Source organism: Schistosoma mansoni (genome assembly GCF_000237925.1).
Source record: "Schistosoma mansoni, WGS project CABG00000000 data, supercontig 0226, strain Puerto Rico, whole genome shotgun sequence".
Taxonomy (NCBI): domain Eukaryota; kingdom Metazoa; phylum Platyhelminthes; class Trematoda; order Strigeidida; family Schistosomatidae; genus Schistosoma; species Schistosoma mansoni.
The window spans coordinates 218,859-239,002 of NW_017386092.1; the positions used below are offsets into that span (position 1 = coordinate 218,859).

General features: G+C 37.6%; 1 protein-coding gene across 1 annotated transcript; it reads right to left on the minus strand.

Annotated features, from left to right (window-relative positions):
- Window positions 1-264: 264 nt before the first annotated feature.
- Smp_179160 (hypothetical protein) lies at window positions 265-566 on the minus strand (the record flags this gene model as incomplete). Its single annotated transcript, XM_018791698.1, has 1 exon — window positions 265-566. One exon carries the CDS (start codon window positions 564-566, stop codon window positions 411-413), a length of 156 nt encoding a protein of 51 aa, XP_018647312.1. The 3' UTR covers window positions 265-410.
- Window positions 567-20,144: the final 19,578 nt, after the last annotated feature.

Genomic DNA, 20,144 nt, shown 5'->3' on the forward strand with positions numbered 1-20,144 from the left:
TCACATGGTTAAGAAGATATGAGTAAAATATTTATAATGAATACGATAGACTTTGTCTAGTTTGATCCTGATATTTGTAAACAAAGTTACGAATTGATATGATCTGTTCACTTAAAAATTCAACTAAAATTAGTTGTATTTTATCAATTCAAAAACCTAACCTTAAATTATTAGGTTGCAGGACCAAAACCACTTACCTACAGTTAGGCTATACTCCTAACCCATAAACAAAAGGTGAGATGATTGATATATTGCAAGTACTGATTACACCATTTGTACAATAAATTTATTCAAATCAGAAAAAAACATCTGGAAAAGTATAAATTTACATTTGATTGCTAATTCGTTTGTATACATACAAAACGAAACAAAATAAAGGTCTTCCCACTTAAGAATTATCATTAACAATACTAAGTAGATGAATCCATGCGACGTTTCTTAGTTTTGGTATGAGCAGATTTCCATAAGGCATGTTTTACAAATCTTGTTGTAGCTTCTTTGTCCAGTTTCAAACGTGTAGAGCCTTCTTTTTCTACTAGCGATCTACACCTTTTCAACGCATTCATTACACGATCCTTTGCAAAAAATAAAAAGAAACAAATAAGCAACACAAAATTACAGTCAGTCAGTCAGTCAGCTACAACGTAGGACCAGGCACATATATGCATCGGTCCAAGTTGCCATACCTCTTTAGCACATCAAGATGAACACCGGATTCATAGAAGCAATTAATTTAGTGGTGGTAGTATATAAAGAAAGATTGTATAGAAGGATATAGTATAGGAAGAAAAAAAGTTATGAAGCAATTTTAATCTCAAGGTTTAAGGGAAGATAAAGAGTGTATACACCTACGCCATTGTGATCGATTCTGAGCCATGTCACCTAGAGTCTCCAACCATTTATTACGATAGTCACGTGGACCCCAACCAGGTAGTCTGCATCTGCCAACATGGCTCAGGCTAGAAGTTAGTGACTTCAAACACTGATGCCATGTTTTGGTTTGGCCGCCCCTAACTCTCTTCCAACCGTCCCCAATACTAGTCATCATAGCGCGTCGTGGTAATCGGTGTTCAGGCATACGTAACACATGGCCCAACCATCTCAGTCGATGAAGATTCATCACCTCATCAACTGATTTACCATCGTTCGCTAATACCCTGCGTCTAACCTCACTATTACTTACCCGGTTATCCCAGCAGATGCGAGCAATATTTCTAAGGCATCTGTGGTCAAATACTAGTAACCTACGAGTATCTTCTACTCTTAATGGCCATGTTTCACAACCGTAAAGTAGAACAGAACGAACTGATGCGCAGTATACTCGTCCTTTAATTGATAGACGGATATCTCGTCTTCGCCATAGGTGACGTATGTTGGCAAAGGCCAAACGAGCTTTTCGAATCCGTGCTGAGATTTCGTCAGACACCAACCCATTAGGGCTGATCAGACTTCCAAGATAAGTGAAGTTGTCAACGCGTTCGACTACTTCACTCCCTATCCTTAGTTCGAGTGTTGACGCAGGCCAGTCCTGGAGTAACAATTTACATTTGGATGGGGAGAAACGCATCCCAAACATCCTGGCATTATTACTCAGTTCCAACAGAAGACTCTGCATTTTGTCAGCGTCTTCACCAAACAGGACTACGTCATCTGTGTATTCTAAGTCGCTTAGTGGTCCCCCTGGTAGGAGATCAATTCCTGTAAACTCAGTCGACGAGAGTGTCATTTGCAGCAACAGGTCTATAATGAAGTTAAACAAAAATGGGGATAGTGGACAGCCTTGCCGGACACCACTTGAGGTTGTAAAATCAGATGACAGTTCGCCATAAGCTCTCACTCGACTGATAGTGTTCGAGTAAAGAGCCTTCACAAGGTTTATGTACTTCTCAGGTACACCTTTCAATGACAGACACTGCCACAGAACCTCTCGGTCTACAGAGTCAAATGCTGCTTTCAAGTCAAGAAAAACTATCATTGTCGGACGCCGATAAGCATGTCTGTGCTCTAAAACTTGACGAATGGTGAATATGTGGTCGATACAGCCACGACCAGGTCTGAAGCCAGCCTGATTTTCTCGTGTTTGCAGTTCACGAGTTTTAGTTAGGCGCCTGATAATTATTGAGGCTAGTATTTTAGATACTATGTTAGTCAGACTAATCCCTCTATGGTTATCGCAGGATGATTTTGACCCCTTTTTATATATTGGGACAATCAGTGATTGTGACCAGTCGGATGGGATTACATCCGTCTCCCAGATTTTAGCCAGAATATTAGTCAACCTAATCGCTAAAATTGGACCACCATATTTAAAGACCTCTGGAGCCAATCCATCAGGACCAGCTGCTCTTCCTCGTTTCAGATTACCTATAGCCTTTTGAACTTCAAGTAGGGTCGAGGGGCCTACTTCAATGTTCCATTCAGGTTTTCTAGGAATAGTGGGTAGTTGTGCAGTAGCTGAAGGCCAGCTAAACTGCTCCTTAAAGTGTTCCGCCCATCGTTCTAAACGTTTGGGTAGAGAGCAGATAAGGGTTCCATCTTTTTCCGAGATCGTCTCACTTACACTTGACTTCTTAATTCCAGTTTCTTTTATTAGTCTGAATGGTTGCCTGGTGTTGCCTACAGCCGCTGCCTTTTCCATCTCTTTTGCTTTCGTTGCCCACCACTGCTCACGATCGTTCCTTAGACTTTTAGTTAACCTAGATCTAATTTGTTTACGCTCTTCGTCATGTTCAGAGCCTGATGGGATGAGTTTACGCGAATCCATCAGTGAAATAGACTTAGAAGAAATCCACTGGTTTTTTGGAATCCTATGGTTTAAATGACTAATAGATGTTACTGCTGTTTCCACAGCTGTTCGTATGTCTTTCCAAGCAGCATCTGGGTCAGTCTCGTTTACAGAACTGCCTAGATGTGAACTCAGTTGTCTCTGGAATTCGCATTTGGCTTTCTCGTCCTCCAGTTCAATCCTAACGGGTCTTCTTAGTTTACTTTTCCTGCGTCCATTGAGGCGCAGACAAATGCGCGCTCGTATTAAAGCGTGATCAGAGTCTAAACAAGTATTCCAATACGAGCGACAATCTTCTCACAATCGTCTCAGTCGATTATACCAAAATTAGTAAATGGAAATAATAGTGTAGGGCGAGTAAAATGTCATTATGACCTAGCCGAATCATCCGACAGTTGGGTCACTGAATATCGAACAGATGAACATCGATCCCTGTCAAAGTCAAGGAAAACCAATGTGCACCAGTTAATCGTACGCTATGGACTGGCCAATGCGGTGGTGGTCACACTTTTACTTGTACCTACTTCAAACAATATATTTCTGTAATAACGTCTCTTATGTTGTACGGTATTCAAAGCAACCATAGTACCTTGATATGACGAAGGGGTAATCCATGTTAGGTGCTAACCGCGAGCTGTGACTTCGACGACAGTTGTTAGTCACTCCATTCCCGTCTAACTCGAGTAGGCCCTCAATCATTCGACAGAAATCATCAATCTTCCAATAATTCGATATGATTATCGTTAACATCTATATTAAAAGCTTACTATTACTGATTACTAAATAAGACTAGATATGAAAATGTACTTTTAATCAAGTTTACCCGGGTTTTGTAAGTTTTCAAGGTAAAAGAATTTCCTCTTTGTTTTGTGGTTTAGCACATATTGCAGTGAATAATGACAAAGTATTTCATGACTAAGTATTTCTTCCTTCATTAATTAGGCATTTGGTATACTTGTTTACTATCCGTTAACATCTTAACTATGTCATGACCTTTATACAAGGTCAATATGGTTGTCATATTAAAACTATGTAAAGCTATTCATATTTTACAAAGACCATATTGGTATAAACAATAAAGATTAGGATATGGATTGCATCAAGATAATGGGAGCAATAATGATTGTTTTAAGGTGAGATTATACAGTTTGCAGTTGTCACTGTTATAGTGGAAATAACAGTGTAAACAATAAATCAGTTTAGATTCCCTTTGTATGGTTTACTTGAATCTTCCCATTGATGTTTAGGACTGAAATTGATTAATCTCTTATTGGCATATCTACATACTGTGTACATTGCCTTGATTCAGAAGCATTATAACCAAACATGGATGATGACAAGCAATGGAATCCAGTTTGACGCGTGTTTCATCAGCTAGATGTGCCCGCATCTCAAAGTCTATGTTCATAGTCTTAAACATCAATGGGAAGTTACAAGTAAACAATACCAAATGAAATTAAACTTCATCTCATTGCACAAGTAAGTGGCTGTCAGGATTCAGTAACTAAGTGGATGATGTGATGGCATTTAAAACGAATGGTATTGTGCTCGAGTCTCAGAGTGAACATTAACAAGTCTGAAATGCAGGTATATCCATCTGACGAGTCCTAAATAGGACGAAACGAGTATCCTGGATTCCACATCTATCAACCAACCAACTTTGTTTGTAATATGACGTTGTATTAGGTAAACATTAATCTTCCCTGGAAACAAATTACTGTAAACTATTGATTGACTATAGTTATATCATTCATAAGTCAATCATTTGAATTCCTATTGCTATTTCCTTGTTTGACTTTATAATTATCTTAATTGACTGTTAATCATAACCAGAAGGGAACTACTGTTGGTGACATTCATCAAATTCAATATTCAATTATCTATTAGAAAAACAAAAAAAAAATGGAGATACTTATTTAGTGGACAAGGATGATTGGCGCAGTTATAACCGGGTTTCATTATTGTTCCATTGTTTATATTTAATGATTATCTCTTATTTCAGATATTCATAACAATCTTATAAGAGATCGATTTTTTTAAAAAAAAACACAAAAAGGGTAGTACTTCAAGCATAATTATTAGAAGAATCATATGGATTATTGCATAAGGTAGGACAGATTATTGCTATTGCAAGGGCTTATGTTAAACTTGTAGTGATATACCGACGGATTTATATATTTCGGTGAATTATTTCCAGAGTCAGACAAGGCTGTCTACTCTCCCCCTTCCTCTTTCTTCTGGTGATTGACTGGATTATGAAGACTTCGACATCTGAGGAGAAGCATGGAATACAATGAACATCTCAGAATAAATTAGATGATTTGGACTTTGCACATGACCTAGCCCTCCTATCTCATACACACGAGCAAATACAGACGAAAACAACTAATGTAGCAGCAGTCTCTGCATCGATAGACCTCCACATTCACAAAGGAAAAAGCAAGATTCTCAAATACAACAAATACAACACAGATAACACCAACCTAATCACACTTGATGGCGAAACTCTGGAAGAGGTAGAAACATTCACGTACCTGGGAAGCATCGTTGATAAACAAGGAGGATCGGACGCAGATGTAAAGGCGAGGATTGGCAAAGCAAGGGCAGCATTTCTACAATTGAAGAACATATGGAACTCAAAACAACTGACTTCAAAGTGAGAATCTTTAATACGAACGTCAAGACAGTTCTACTGTACGGAGCTGAAACGTGGAGAACTACTGCATCCATCGTCAAGAAGGTACAAGTATTTATAAACAGTTATCTATGCAAAATACTCAACAATCACTGGTTGGATACTATCAGCAACAGCGTTTTATGAGAGAGGACAAACCAGCTTCCAACTGAAGAGGAAATTGGGAAAAGACGTTGGAAGTGGATCGGACATACATTGAGGAAATCACCAATGTGCATCACGAGGTAATCCCTAATGTGGAATCCGGAAGGGAAGCGGAGAAGAGGAAGGCCGAAGAACACATTACGTCGGGAAATAGAAGCATATATGAAAAGGATAAATAACAACTGGTAAAAGAACTGGAAAGGATTGCCCAGGACAGGGTTGGATGGAGAATACTGGTGGGTGGCCTATATTCCTCGAGGTGGGATAACAGGCATAAGTAAGTATGTATCATTCCCATGTTGAGTATAGTTGATTGTGTTTATTACGAATCAGAAGTTCGTTACTCTTCTGGTAACGACGGATCTCTCGGAGGGCAGTGGTCCCGGGTCTGTATCTGTGTGGTTTCTTCACGCCCCCCTCCAGTAGCCGATGCGCTTTTTCACAGCCTTGGTGACCAGCTGCTTACGAGGTGCTTTATCTCCTGTTGACTTGCGAGCTGTCTGTTTTGTTCGTGCCATACCGAAACACCAAGAAACGATTGTGTTTATTTCTATATCAAAATTCAATACTCCTTAACCATAATTGTTTATTTTACTTAACAAATTTCATAATCAAATCATTCCGTTTCTATTTGATTATGGTTTAATTATTCATTTCGATGGTACAAGTCTATTTAGATGTAAACAACATTAAAGTTCATGTAAGTAAACAAATAAACAATCAATTAAGGTTAAATTGACTGAAAGAAATAAATCCATGACTATATACCCAACAGATTTATGTTCATTCCCTCATATATATATATATAGTCCTAGTGAACTATACTATTTATGTATTGAAGGTAATATACTTAGTCTAAACAAATACCTAAAAACATTTCACCTTTCTTCTATTCGTTCATTTTAAAAGTACATAGTCTTCCTATGAACTTTCTACTGTTAATAAAAGTATATACTATAATAATAATAATAACTTGGAATCCTGAAGTGAAATGGAAAAGAATGAAGATAATCAATATCTGTTGATCGGATACCATCAGCAACAGCCTACTGTAGGAGAGAACAAAACAACTTTCAGTTGAAGGGGCAATTAGGAAAATACGTTAGAAGTGGATATGAGGTTAAGCGCTCGCGTGCGAAACTGATAGGTCCTGGGTTCGAATCTCATGAGGCAGGATCGTAGATGTGCATTGCCGAGGGATCTTACAATAGGACGAGACAGCCGTCCAGTGCTTCCAGGTCTTCAATGGTGGTCTAGCTTCAAATGATTCGTGATCACAACTATCGAAAATTCCCATGATATCCATAAAACCCCTTCTAACATGACATATATTGAAAAAATTACCAAACTACATTACGAGGCAAGCCCTGAAGCGAAATGGAAAAAAATGAGGCCGAGGAATACACTAAATTGAAAATTGGAAACAGACATGAAAAGAATGGATAGTAACTAGAAAGAACTAGAAAGGATTGTTTAGGATAGGGTTGAATGGAGAATTCTGATAGACTGCCTGTTCTCCTACACAAGTGGTAACAGGAGTGAATGAGTAAAAGTAAATTCCCTTTATTGATTTTCTGTATTTTATAATAAATTTCATGTATTCTTGAAATTTTATGAACATCATATATTCAACCAAATTTTATCTTCAACGGTTTACCATTAGGTAGAGGACTAAACAATTTAGAATTATTGATAGAGAGCCTTTACGATAGGACTGAATCGTTGTTTCTCTACAGGTCAGTTAAAATTAGTATAAGGAAATAAATCAATAAAATGCAGTCTATTTCTTACTTGATTACTTACTTACTTACGCCTGTTACTCACAATGAAGCATAGACCGACGACCAGCATTCTCCAACCCACTCTGTCCTGGAACTTCCTTTCTATTTTTATCTAACTTTTGTTCATTTTTTTTATATCTGTCTCCATTTCTCGGCGTAATGTGTCCTTTGGTCTTCCTCTTCTTCATTGACCTTCAGGATTCCATTTGAGGGCTTATCTTGTGACTCAGTCGAGACAAAACGGCCTTCCAGTGTTTCCAGGTTTTCCATGATGGTCTAGCTTCAATTGATTCATGATCTAAACTATTAAAGATGGTTGTCATGGTATAATTTCATCTATTACATAATCGAATTTTCAATTTATTGACTATCAATCATTGTTTAAGTTAAATTAAATCATTATGATTGATTATGCGACTGTTTATAATGTTTCCTATGATTATTAGTAATTATAATCTCACCATTTTAACTTTGAATGATTAGATTATCAACACATTAGCTTAAATCAAATCTAAATGCCAAATTTGGTATCATAACTTGGACCTTGTCTCGATTTCTCATGATTTTCTAACTTATTTTATATATCATAATGATTATACGTACTTACTTCAGACTTTTATCTCTATTTTGGAGGAGCATAGGCCGCCGATCAAGATTCTTCAACCAACTATGTCATGAACAATCCTTTCCAGTTGTTTCCAAGTACTATTCATTGTTTTGCTGTCTGTCTCCAATTGCCAAACTTACTTACTTACTTACTTACTTACTTACGCCTGTTACCCCTTGTGGAGGAGCATAGGCCGCTCACCAGCATTCTCCATCCAACTCTGTCCTGAGCCTTCCTTTCCAGTTCTTTTACCAGTTGCTATTCATCCTTTTCATATCGGCTTCTATTTCCCGGCGTAGTGTGTTCTTTGGCTTTCTCTTCTCCGCTTCCTTTCGGATTCACATTAGGGATTACCTCGTGATGCACATTGGTGATTTCCTCAATGTATGTCCGATCCACTTCCAACGTCTTTTCCTAATTTCCTCTTCAGTTGGAAGCTGGTTTGTCCTCTCCCATAAAACGCTGTTGCTGATAGTATCCAACCAGTGATTGTTGAGTATTTTGCATAGATAACTGTTTATAAATACTTGTACCTTCTTGACGATGGATGCAGCAGTTCTCCACGTTTCAGCTCCATACAGTAGGACTGTCTTGACGTTCGTATTAAAGATTCTGACCTTGAAATTGGTTGAGAGTTGTTTTGAGTTCCATATGTTCTTCAATTGTAGAAATGCTGCCCTTGCTTTGCCAATCCTCGCCTTTACATCTGCGTCCGATCCTCCTTGTTTATCAACGATGCTTCCCAGGTACGTGAATGTTTCTACCTCTTCCAGAGTTTCGCCATCAAGTGTGATTAGGTTGGTGTTATCTGTGTTGTATTTGTTGTATTTGAGAATCTTGCTTTTTCCTTTGTGAATGTGGAGGTCTATCGATGCGGAGACTGCTGCTACATTAGTTGTTTTCGTCTGTATTTGCTCGTGTGTATGAGATAGGAGGGCTAGGTCATGTGCAAAGTCCAAATCATCTAATTTATTCTGAGATGTTCATTGTATTCCGTGCTTCTCCTCAGATGTCGAATTCTTCATAATCCAGTCAATCACCAGAAGAAAGAGGAAGGGGGAGAGTAGACAGCCTTGTCTGACTCCGGTCCTTACTGGAAATGCATCTGTCAGCTGTCCTCCATGCACCACTTTGCACTGTAGTCCATCGTATGAGTTCTGGATAATGTTGACAATCTTTCCAGGAACTCCATAGTGTCGAAGAAGTTTCCATAATGTTCTCCTGTCCACGCTGTCAAACGCCTTCTCATAGTCAATAAAGTTGACGTATAGTGATGAGTTCCACTCAACTGATTGTTCAACGATGATCCGTAATGTCGCAATCTGGTCTGTGCACGACCGATCCTTACGGAATCCAGCCTGTTGATCTCAATGTTGGGCGTCTACTGCGTCTTTCATCCGGTTGAGCAACACTCTGTTGAAAACTTTTCCTAGTACTGATAACAAACTGATACCTCTGTAGTTCTCACATTGGCTCAGATCTTCTTTCTTTGGTATCTTGATGAGATATCCTTCTTTCCAGTCCGTTGGCACTTGTTCCTCTTCCCAAATCTTCTTGAATAGAAGGTGAAGCATATTTGCAGTTATTTCAATGTCTGACTTCAGTGCTTCTGCTGGTATATTGTCAGGTCCTGCCGCCTTCCCACTTTTGATTTGTCTGATGGCCATCTTGACTTCTTCGATCGTTGGTGGAGTGACATCTATTGGAAGGTCTGTGTGGGCTGCTTCGATGTTCGGTGGATTCAATGGGGCTGGTCTATTCAACAGTTCCTCGAAGTATTCTGCCCATCTTTTCCTCTGTTCTTGAATCTCAGTGATTGTTTTTCCTTCTTTGTCTTTGACTGGTCTCTCTGGTTTGCTATATCTCCCTGCCAATTTCTTCGTTGTATCATATAGTTGTTTCATATTCCCTTCTCTTGAAGCTTTTTCCGCCGTTGTTGCTAGTTCTCCCATGTATTTCTGCTTGTCAGCTTTAATGCTTTTCTTCACTTCCCTGTTTGCTTCTGCGTAGTCTGCTTGTGCTTTGACTTTCTCTGCTCGTATTCGGCTGTTGTTAATTGCTAGTTTCTTGTTCTTCCTTTCTTGAATTTTGTGCAGGGTTCCCATAGAGATGCATTCCTTGTGATGATGCTTCTTAGGACCAAGAACCTCCTGACACGTTGAAGTTAGTGCTTCTTTTATCCCTTTCCAGTTGTCCTCCAAATTAGTTTCTTGTTCTTTCAGTAGATCCTGTAGAGCTTGGAACCTGTTGTTGAGAGTTATCTTGAATTCATGGAGCTTGTCAGTGTCTCGAAGGAAGGCTGTATTAAACCTTTGTAGTGCTGTTTGTCCAGTTGTCCAGTGTTTCTTAAGCTTCAGTCTCATCTTGGCCACAACCAGGTGGTGATCTGAAGCTATGTCAGTTCCTCTCCGGGTTCTCACATCTTCCATTGATCTTCGGAATTTTTTGTTGATACAGATGTGATCAATCTGGTTCTCTGTGGTGTGGTCCGGTGAGATCCATGTAGCTTTGTGTATGCGTTTGTGTGGGAATATTGTGCCGCCTATAACCAATTTGTTGAAGGCACATAGGTTTGCAAGTCTCTCCCCATTTTCATTTCTCTCTCCTAGTCCATGTCGTCCAATTATATCTTCATATCCTTTGTTGGCCACTCCAACTTTAGCATTTAGATCTCCCATCAGGATGGTGAGGTCCTTTCGTGAGCACTTTGCTATGATTGATTTCAGCCTTTCATAGAAGTGATCTTTATCATCGTCGTTGCTATCATTGGTGGGTGCATAACATTGGATAACGTTCATTGTGATCCCTTGCTTCTTTGTTCTGAATGATGCTTTGATTATCCTGGGTCCATGAGATTCCCATCCCACAAGTGCATTTTGTGCTTCTTTGGACAGCATTAGAGCAACTCCCTGAGTGTGTGGAGCATTTTCCTTTTCGTGACCGGAGTACAGCAGCAGCTCTCCTGTACCTAGCCTTTGTTGTTCAGTTTGTGTCCAATGGGTTTCGCTGATTCCGAGTACTGCCAAGTTGTATCTCCTCATTTCCATTGCTATTTGGCTGGTCTTTCCTGTCTCCCACATTGTCCGGACGTTCCATGTACCTATAAAGAGTGTTGCTCTGGTTGTTGATTAATTGGTATCAACTACTCCTAGGTCTTGGCTTCGAATCCCGTGAGTGGGATCGTGAATGCGCACTGCTCAGGAGTCCCATACTAGAACGAAACGGCCATCCAGTGCTTCTAGGTTTTCCATTATGGTCTAGCATTAATGGACTCATGAAGTCAACTATTAAATTACTCCCAGTTCATTGTATTAAGATTTTTTTTTATTGATCGAATGTTTAAAATGATTGTAACTATATCCATCATTAAATAGTATAAGCATTTATAAACTATTGTCTACACAAGATGCTCAATGTCCTTTGGTTCGATATCATCAGTAACAACCTACTTTGGGGGAGGACAAACCAGCTTCCAATTGAAGAGTAAATTAGGAGAAGACGTTGGAAGAGGATAGAACATACATTATGAAAATCATCAAACTGTATCATGAGGTAAGTCTCAATTTCTAATCCTGAAAGGAAAAGTAAAGAGGCAAACGAAATAATGTAATGCTTCGGCAATTGGTTGTTAGAACCAACCAATTGACTTCATGAGTCCATTAATGCTAAACCATAATGGAAAACCTAGAAGCACTGGATGGCCGTTTCGTTCTAGTATGGGACTCCTGAGCAGTGCGCATTCACGATCCCACTCACGGGATTCGAAGCCAAGACCTAGGAGTAGTTGATACCAATTAATCAATCATTAATTTAGGTGTTTAATTTAAAAAAATCAATAAATTTACTTTTTTAATTTAGTAATATAACTAATTACTGAATTATGTAATTGTTTTTCGTCTTGAAAACCACAATTTCATTAGCTGAAAGTATGTTAAACTTTTTCATTCAAATTATATTATTCAATGTAACTTGAAGATAATTGGATCTCCACATTAAATGAAATGCTGACTAGTATTTGGGATGGTAGGAAGAGAGTTAGGGGTGACCAAAACAAAACGTGGCATCAGAGCTTGAAGTCACTAACTTCTAGTCTGAGCCATGTTGGTAGATGCAAACTACTTGGTTGGGGTCCGCGCGACTATCCTAACCAATGGTTGGAGACTCTGTGTGACATGGCTCGGAATCGATCAAAATAGCGCAGGTGTATACACTCTTCATCTTCCTTTAAACCTTGAGATTAAAATTGCTTCATAACGTCCTTCCTTCCTATACTATATCCTTATATACAACCTTTCTTTTATATATTACCACCACTAAATTAACTACTTCTATGGATTCGGTGTTCATCTTGTTGTGCTAATGAGGTTTAGCAGCTTGGACCGATGCATGTATGTGCCTGGTCCTTCATTGTAGTTGACTGACTGACTTGTACAATGCTCCCACGATATAATAATAATAATAATAATAATAAAATCTTTCCTTTTATTTAAACAATTCAACTAGGGAAGAATCATTATTGTAAGTGAATAATAGGAATTCATCTATTAGACAAGTACGATATTCCGTACTTGTTAACGATCAATTAATGCATGAACAACATCTCAGTTTTACAAAGTGACAATGATGGGTGAGATATATAGTTGAAATCATGAGTTAGTTGAAGCTAGACAACCATGGAAAACCTGGAAGCACTGGACGGCCGATTAATCCTATTGTGGGACTCCTCAGCAGTGCGCATCCACGATCCCGCTTCGCAAGATTCCAACTCAGGACCTGACAGTTTCGCGCGGGAGCGCTTAACTACGAGACCACTAAACTTGCCTTCATGCAACGGTGTTAATGTTTAACTTCGACCAATCCGCAAAATTGAGCAACCATTCACCAATGTCTTCAGTGAGTTGATATCTCACAAGAGACTTTGGTATGACAGCTTAGAGTACTAATCGTATTGATTATGTAGTTGCTAACATAGTAACCAATCCTCTGTATGACGTTAATTTCATAAAACAATTAACTTAATAAATAATTCACTTAATAATTCAGAGGTTAGATACGTATCTGGTAATAATCACAACTGATAAATCAGTAATATGAGATAGATAAATGTCCATTAGATAGATACGGAATAATAGATCATTGAAACAATTATAAGTTACAATTGATTGATCACTGAGTCGTGATCAATGTCATGTATGTCGCATCCCTCTTAGTGCAGATCGAATCCTATCGATCAAGTTGCAATGTGGCCACTAGTTTAGGTGATTCGACATTGCGTGTACTGTGTTGAGATAAGATGGTGATTGGAGGTAGTCAACAGGTAACCTTGGACCTTAGGTTTCATGCTACTTGACACTCGTCAGTAAGGTGTACCTGTAATCTTGAGGAAACTGATGCTAGCTGACAGATCCAATCTTGTATCATTCAGCTTCACAGTCGGAGACGTTACCATTGAACTATCCATGGTGCGACTGATCTCCTGTAGGACTGAGATGTATTTACAATTGATTGATCATTGGATGGTGATCAATATCATGTATGTCACCGTCCTTCTTAATGCAAGTTATTATTCATGATCTAAATCAGAAGGAAAGTCAACTACTCACACTCTACTTTATAAAACCTTTATTCTAATTGTGTATATTCATTGCCTATTTATGGTCACAACACTCCATATCATTAATCAACTTAATTATAGACTACTGACCTACCACTGATATATATGCAAAATTAAAATGGTCAAGTTATTAATTATCTACATTAGGTAATTAACATTACACATATGACCTTATTAGTTACTTAAATAATGAAAACAAACATTCTGTAACTTGCATTTCTTTTGGATGAATGGAATTATGTTTGTACGTAAGTAGAATGAGGTTGACATCATGAAGTCATTACCGGTTACACAAATGATGATAATAATTCTGTTAGTAGTAGTATATGAAATAAGAAAGGAATCAATATTGAAAAAAACAAGAAGTTTCTATCATAGTGATCAATTAAACTTTCCAGTTAAACATATTTTGTTGTGAATGTGGGATGTAAGTGTGGGGGATTGTGGGAATTTGTCATCATACAAATTTATATTGATTGTTGATATGGGAGGGATGTGTTATTTGTAGGACCATCTTCCTACAAATCATACACTCACACACACACAAACATGTAATCTCACATGGATTCTTCAAATGAATCATCAGATAAAGACATGAAATAGTGGACTAATTAGATATGGTGACATGTGTTGTAACTTGACCATTATTTATGTTGATTACTGTATTGTAATTCGATATGGAAGTGATATAACAGGAAGTGATAATGAGATACAGACTTGAAGTGAATAAATTCAATGAGATGCAGGTATATCCAGCTGACGAATCCCAAATAGGACGAAAAGCTCGTCTTGGATTCCACTGCTAGCCAATATCCATCTTTGTCTAAAATTCAATGATAGTTATCTAATGCCATTCTAATCAGGATGTATAGCTTTTTCAAAAATGAGATAGCTGATATATGATTGAATCCTTACATTTACATGTTATTTGAGTTTACTTATGCTTACTTACTTACGCCTGTTACCCCTCGTGAGGGAGAATAGGTCGTCTAGCAGCATTCATCATTCAACTTTGTCCTGGACAATTCTTTCCAGTTATTTCCAGTTGTTATTCATCTTTTCCATGTGTGCTTCCAATTCTCGACACAATGTGTTCTTTGGCCTTCCTCTTTTCCGCTTCCCTTCAGGATTGGAAGTCGGCACTTGCCTCATCATACAGTTTGGTGATTTCCTCAATTTGTGTCCGATCCACTTCCTACGTCTTTTCCTAATTTCCTCTTCAGTTGGGAGTTGTTTTGTTCTCTCTTGCAGTGGGCTGTTGTTGATGGTATTCGGTCAATTCATATTAAATATCTTGCGTAGACAATTGTTTATAAATATTTGTACATGTTTGATGGTGGTTGTATTAGTTTTCCATGCTTCAGCTCTATGCAGTAGAACTGTTTTGACGTTCGTATTGAGCATCTTTATTTGAAGTGATTTGTAGAAAACTTTTTGTTGAAAATAATATATTTCCAGAGTATATCAAATATCATAAGACGGTGATGAAGCCTAACTAGACAGCAATGAAATGTAATACTAATAAATGGTACCTGTAATCTTGAGGCAACTGATGTTCTGTGACGGCTTCGATGCCATGTCGCCCAGCTTCACAGTCATAAACTCTATCCATGCCTCGACTGACTTCCTGTAGGACTGAGATTACACATACACCTGGATGAAGAGTCCTAAGTGGCACAAAACCTAAGTCCAGAGTTTCCTGTTGCCTACCTCCAATCATCAACTAGATGAATGAATTTCATTGTTCTGGACGGCCGTTTCCTCATAGTATGGGGCTACTCAGCAATGCTCATCCACGATCCCGCACGCGCGATTTGAACTCAGGAGCTCCACTTTCGCACGCGAACGCTTAATCTCTAGATAAATGAGCCGGCATCAAACAGTGTTACTGCCTAACTCCAACTAACCCACGAAATCGTGCGACCATCTTTCACTATACTGAGGTAGATACCTGTATCTACCTGACATGGGTTAACTCCACTGGTCACGGATTTTCACTAGAACTTTGAGAATTCCCTCACGAAGCTAGTCATCATTGAGAAGGTTTTCAATGGTGCTCTAGTATCAACCGCCTTATCATCTCAATTAAAAGCATAATAATCTTCACAACTACCATATTGATCATAACAAGTTGTTCATTCACTAAACATCTTTCATGAATATTCTTTTTATTATTCTATTCAAATATTTTCTCATTCATCTACAGAATGACTATTGCCCATAGTTAAAATGTAACGAAAAAAAGAAAGAAGTAAACCTATTCATTGTAATCAGTTGATTTAATATGGTCTGTAAAAGAGATATGGCGCCGCTATTAGTTTAGAATAATAAAAAAATTGTCTCCTTTTTTTTGAAAAAAGATGAAAAGAAGATGTTACATAATGATATGAATTTCTAAACTGGTTACAAAATGGCCATAGCAACTAAGTGAAAATCACATGACACACTGAAGTAATTCATGAAAAAACAATGGTAATAATGTATTATTAGTCACTTTTTGGGTAGTTGAACAATGTGCTAGTCCTTTTTGCTTGTTTGAACCAACGAATTAATGGAGGGAGGACTCGTTAATTTAAGTATTAGATTTTAGAACCAAACAGATGAATAATAATCAATTCATTTTGTATTGTTTAGAATTGTCATTGATCAGTCTCTTATTAGCATATGTACATCTTCAGCAGCTAGGTGAATAACGTAATGGTGTTCGAAGCCAACGATACTAGGTTTGAGATTCCCAGTGAACGCCGATTCTGAGTTGCGGTTACATCCAACTGACGAGACATAAATAGAACAAAGTGAGACATAAATAGAACAAAGTGTGAGTCCTGGATACCACTACTACTACAACTTGTCCCCAAATGCCGTGGCACAGGAGAGTCAGCTCTCACTCTAGAAATGCTCTCATATGGCGAAGCTTATACAGCCACTACCACAAAAGTCTTACTGACTGTCTTCTCGTGGCATTACTGTTGTACACGAAATTGAGAAGGCATAAAGCGGATGTCAGACGCTTTAACCGGGTTGATGGATGTGAAGCATCCACCTAGTGGAGTTAGAAATCCCTCATTCTATATCAATGGTGCACATAGGCTCTAGGATCCTGAGGAAGTGTGGTATGATCTACATATATCCTCATCAGTAGTATATGGTGATGGTCAGACATAGAATGTATTTTGGCAGAAGATCGATAAGGAATGAACAGAAATGAAGCGCAATTCGTAGGAAAATGCAATGAAATCAGAGAACATGGATTGTTATTTACAGAAGGAACAATTAAGATTAAGACAATTGATTGTTATTTTGCAAATTAACTGTTCATTGTATGATTATCAGATCTTAGTAAGATAGTTTGTAATTTGTGCTAATATACATTCGATTGTCCCGAAACCGGTGTTTTGTTCATTACAGAATAAGAAGGAGTATGTACCTATTGTTGTTTACCGGCTACCATAGGACTGGATCATCTGATGTTGCTCCACTGTCTTGTAGATTAAACTTTTATATCAAAGGCTCTGGTTATGGCCTAACTAAGAAAACTACCTGCTTCAATTTAGACACCTGAACAGTATCTCAATCCTCACACAAATCAATGATAACTTTTAGTGGTCTTATTATTATTGTATGGTGTATATGTATTTGGTGCCTCATTTTATATCATTATTTACATACAGTCTAAACTATTGTCTACTGATTATCCCTAAACCTACATATCTAATCACCTTGAGTTTTTTTCTTTTTTTCTTTTCTCTCTTTTCTCTCTTATCCTTTTTGTTTAATCATTACAACCCCTAATAATCATCATTATAATTATGATTGACAATTTCAAGGAATATTATCTATTCCATAACAGGATACATTCATATATATCTTTGCTTCAGTATATAAACAACTTTCATTATGTCTAATTACATTGTAAATTATTTTATTTATTTTTTTATTTTTCTTTTAAAGAAAAGAGAGAAAAAAGAAAAAAAAGAGAGAAAAAACTGTCCAACATATTGAATCAATCTGTTTATTTTTATTTTTTTATTTTTTTATGTTTACAAGAAAGAAAAATACAAAAATAAGTTAACTTCCAATCTGTTGTGCCAAAACAACAACAACAACAACAAAAAAACAAAACGATTATTTACATCTGTATTCTAACAACAGATGTAAATAAACATGTTTAAAAAAAAAGAAAAAAAATTATGTTACTAGATGAATAGGAAAGAGATAGAAGGGGGGGGTGAGGGGAGATAGAAAGAGAAATAGAGAAAATAAAGGAAAACAAGTGAGTTTTACACAAATGATTCATTTTAGTAAAATATTAAATTAATTAGAAGTACATATTAATTAGTCTGTCATGGATTGAACTCTACAATTAGTTCATAATATTACTTACTTACTTACTTACTTTCGCCGGTTACTCCCAGTGGAGCATAGACTGACGACCAGCATTCACCAACCTAATTACTCTGTCATGTGCCTTTTTCTAGTTCTATCGAACTTTTGTTCATTCTTCTCATGTCTATCTCCATTTCTCGGTGTGATGGGTTCTTGGGTCTTCCTCTTCTCTTTTGACCTTCAGGATTCCATGTGAGGGCTTTTCTTGTAACGCAGTTGGGCGATTTCCTCAATGTGTGTTCTATCCACATCCAGTGCTTCTTCCTGATTTCCTCCTCCACTGAAATCTGGTTTCTTGTCTCCCACGGTAGCTTGTTGCTGATAGCGACTGGTCAACGGATCCGAAGTATTTTGCGTAGACAACTGTTAATAAACACCTGTATCTTCTGAATGATGGCTTTCGTAGTTCTCCAGGTTTCCGCCCCATACAGTTGAACTGTCTTGACATTTGTATTGAAAATTCTGATCTTGGTGTTGGTTGAGTTTCAAATGTTCTTCAGTTGTAAATATTCTGCTCTTGCTTTGTCGATCTGCGTCTTCACATCTGCATCAGATCCGCCGTTTTTATCAATGATGCTGCCCAGATATGTAAAGTTTTCCACATCCTCAACTCCGCCTGTAGCTCCTCCAGGGGCCACTGCTTGTCACAAGCCCGGGTAAAGGAGGAAGGTTGAGCATGGGGTTAGCGACCTCATCCCGTAGAAAACCAACTCTCCATGAAAACACTCATAATATTACACATTATTATTTACTTTTATTACTCTTTAGTGTCTTTAATTTTAAGTTAGTAATGATTTGATCATTTCCAATAGAATAACAAATGATTTCTTAACAAAACTCAAAAGTTTAGAAACAAAGATGATTGGTGGGTAGCAGTAGAATCTAGGATGCGCTTTTCGTCCTATTTGGAACTCATCAGTTGGATGTACCTGAATCTCAGACTTGTTAATGTTCATTCTGGGACTCGAACCCAGTACCTCTCGTTTTAAACGCCATCGCCTTATCCCTTTAGTTACTGAGTTCTGATAGTCACCTGTTTGTGCAATAGGCTGAAGTTTAAATTCAATCGATATTGTTTACTTGTATATTTCCACTGCTAACTACTATCTATGTTTCCTTAGAATGCTTGTGAATGACGATAATATCGAGGCAATCCGCACAGGATGAGCATATGCCAATAAGAGACTAATGAATTGCATTCCTAAACAACAATGAGAAGATATTTTGTATTTTTTGTTCTTTTACATTGGTTATTAGTTAAATTGATGAGATTATGATTTATGAAAGACCTTTGAGTAACCCTGAAATGACCTTGAAAACATCAACCTACTAACTAGGACTAAACGGTGATGATGATGATGATAACCCAGTGTGAGGAATTAGAATCCTGATTTACGTTTGATGGTTAGAATTAGCAATTAGAGTTAGAGTATTTATCACAAACTGACATCAGCTTTAATACCAAAACTCAATTCAGCCAAATGGATGAATGAATTTCGCGCAAAAATCCTAAACTTGCTATCTTATACATGATTGGTTCGTCGGTAAATTATAAACTCGCCGTTGAATTTCGTAATTACTAATTTTAGTGTATTTTACAAATCTTTGTAGAAGGTAATGTTACATTACAATGTTTGTTATGATATGTATTAGTGGTGTATAGCTTATGCTTGAAGGCTACTTCTTGCCTAATCATATGGACTTACTATTTGACGAATTTTCAGTTGACTCAATTAATTCATAGTTGAAACCGTGAGTCAGTTAAAGCTAGACCACCAAGGAAAACCTGGTAGTACTAGATGGCTGTTTCGTCCTATTTTGGGACTCTTCACCAGTGCACATTCACAATAGGACGAAACGGCTGTCCAGTGCTTCCAGGTTTTCCTTGATGGTCTAGCTTCAATTGACTCACGCTTTCAACTATGAAAAAACTAAATCTCCTCAAAAAACCCCTTCAATTAATTCGGTTTTACATGATGTTTCTGAATAAGATTGAATATTTCATATTGATTGCTTGATCTGATTATTTTCAAAGGATAGTGATTGAGATGATTGTGTCGACACTTTTATTCATGTTCACGACAATATCAACAATGTTCACCAAGGTCATTGGTAGATCATCATATAGCAAC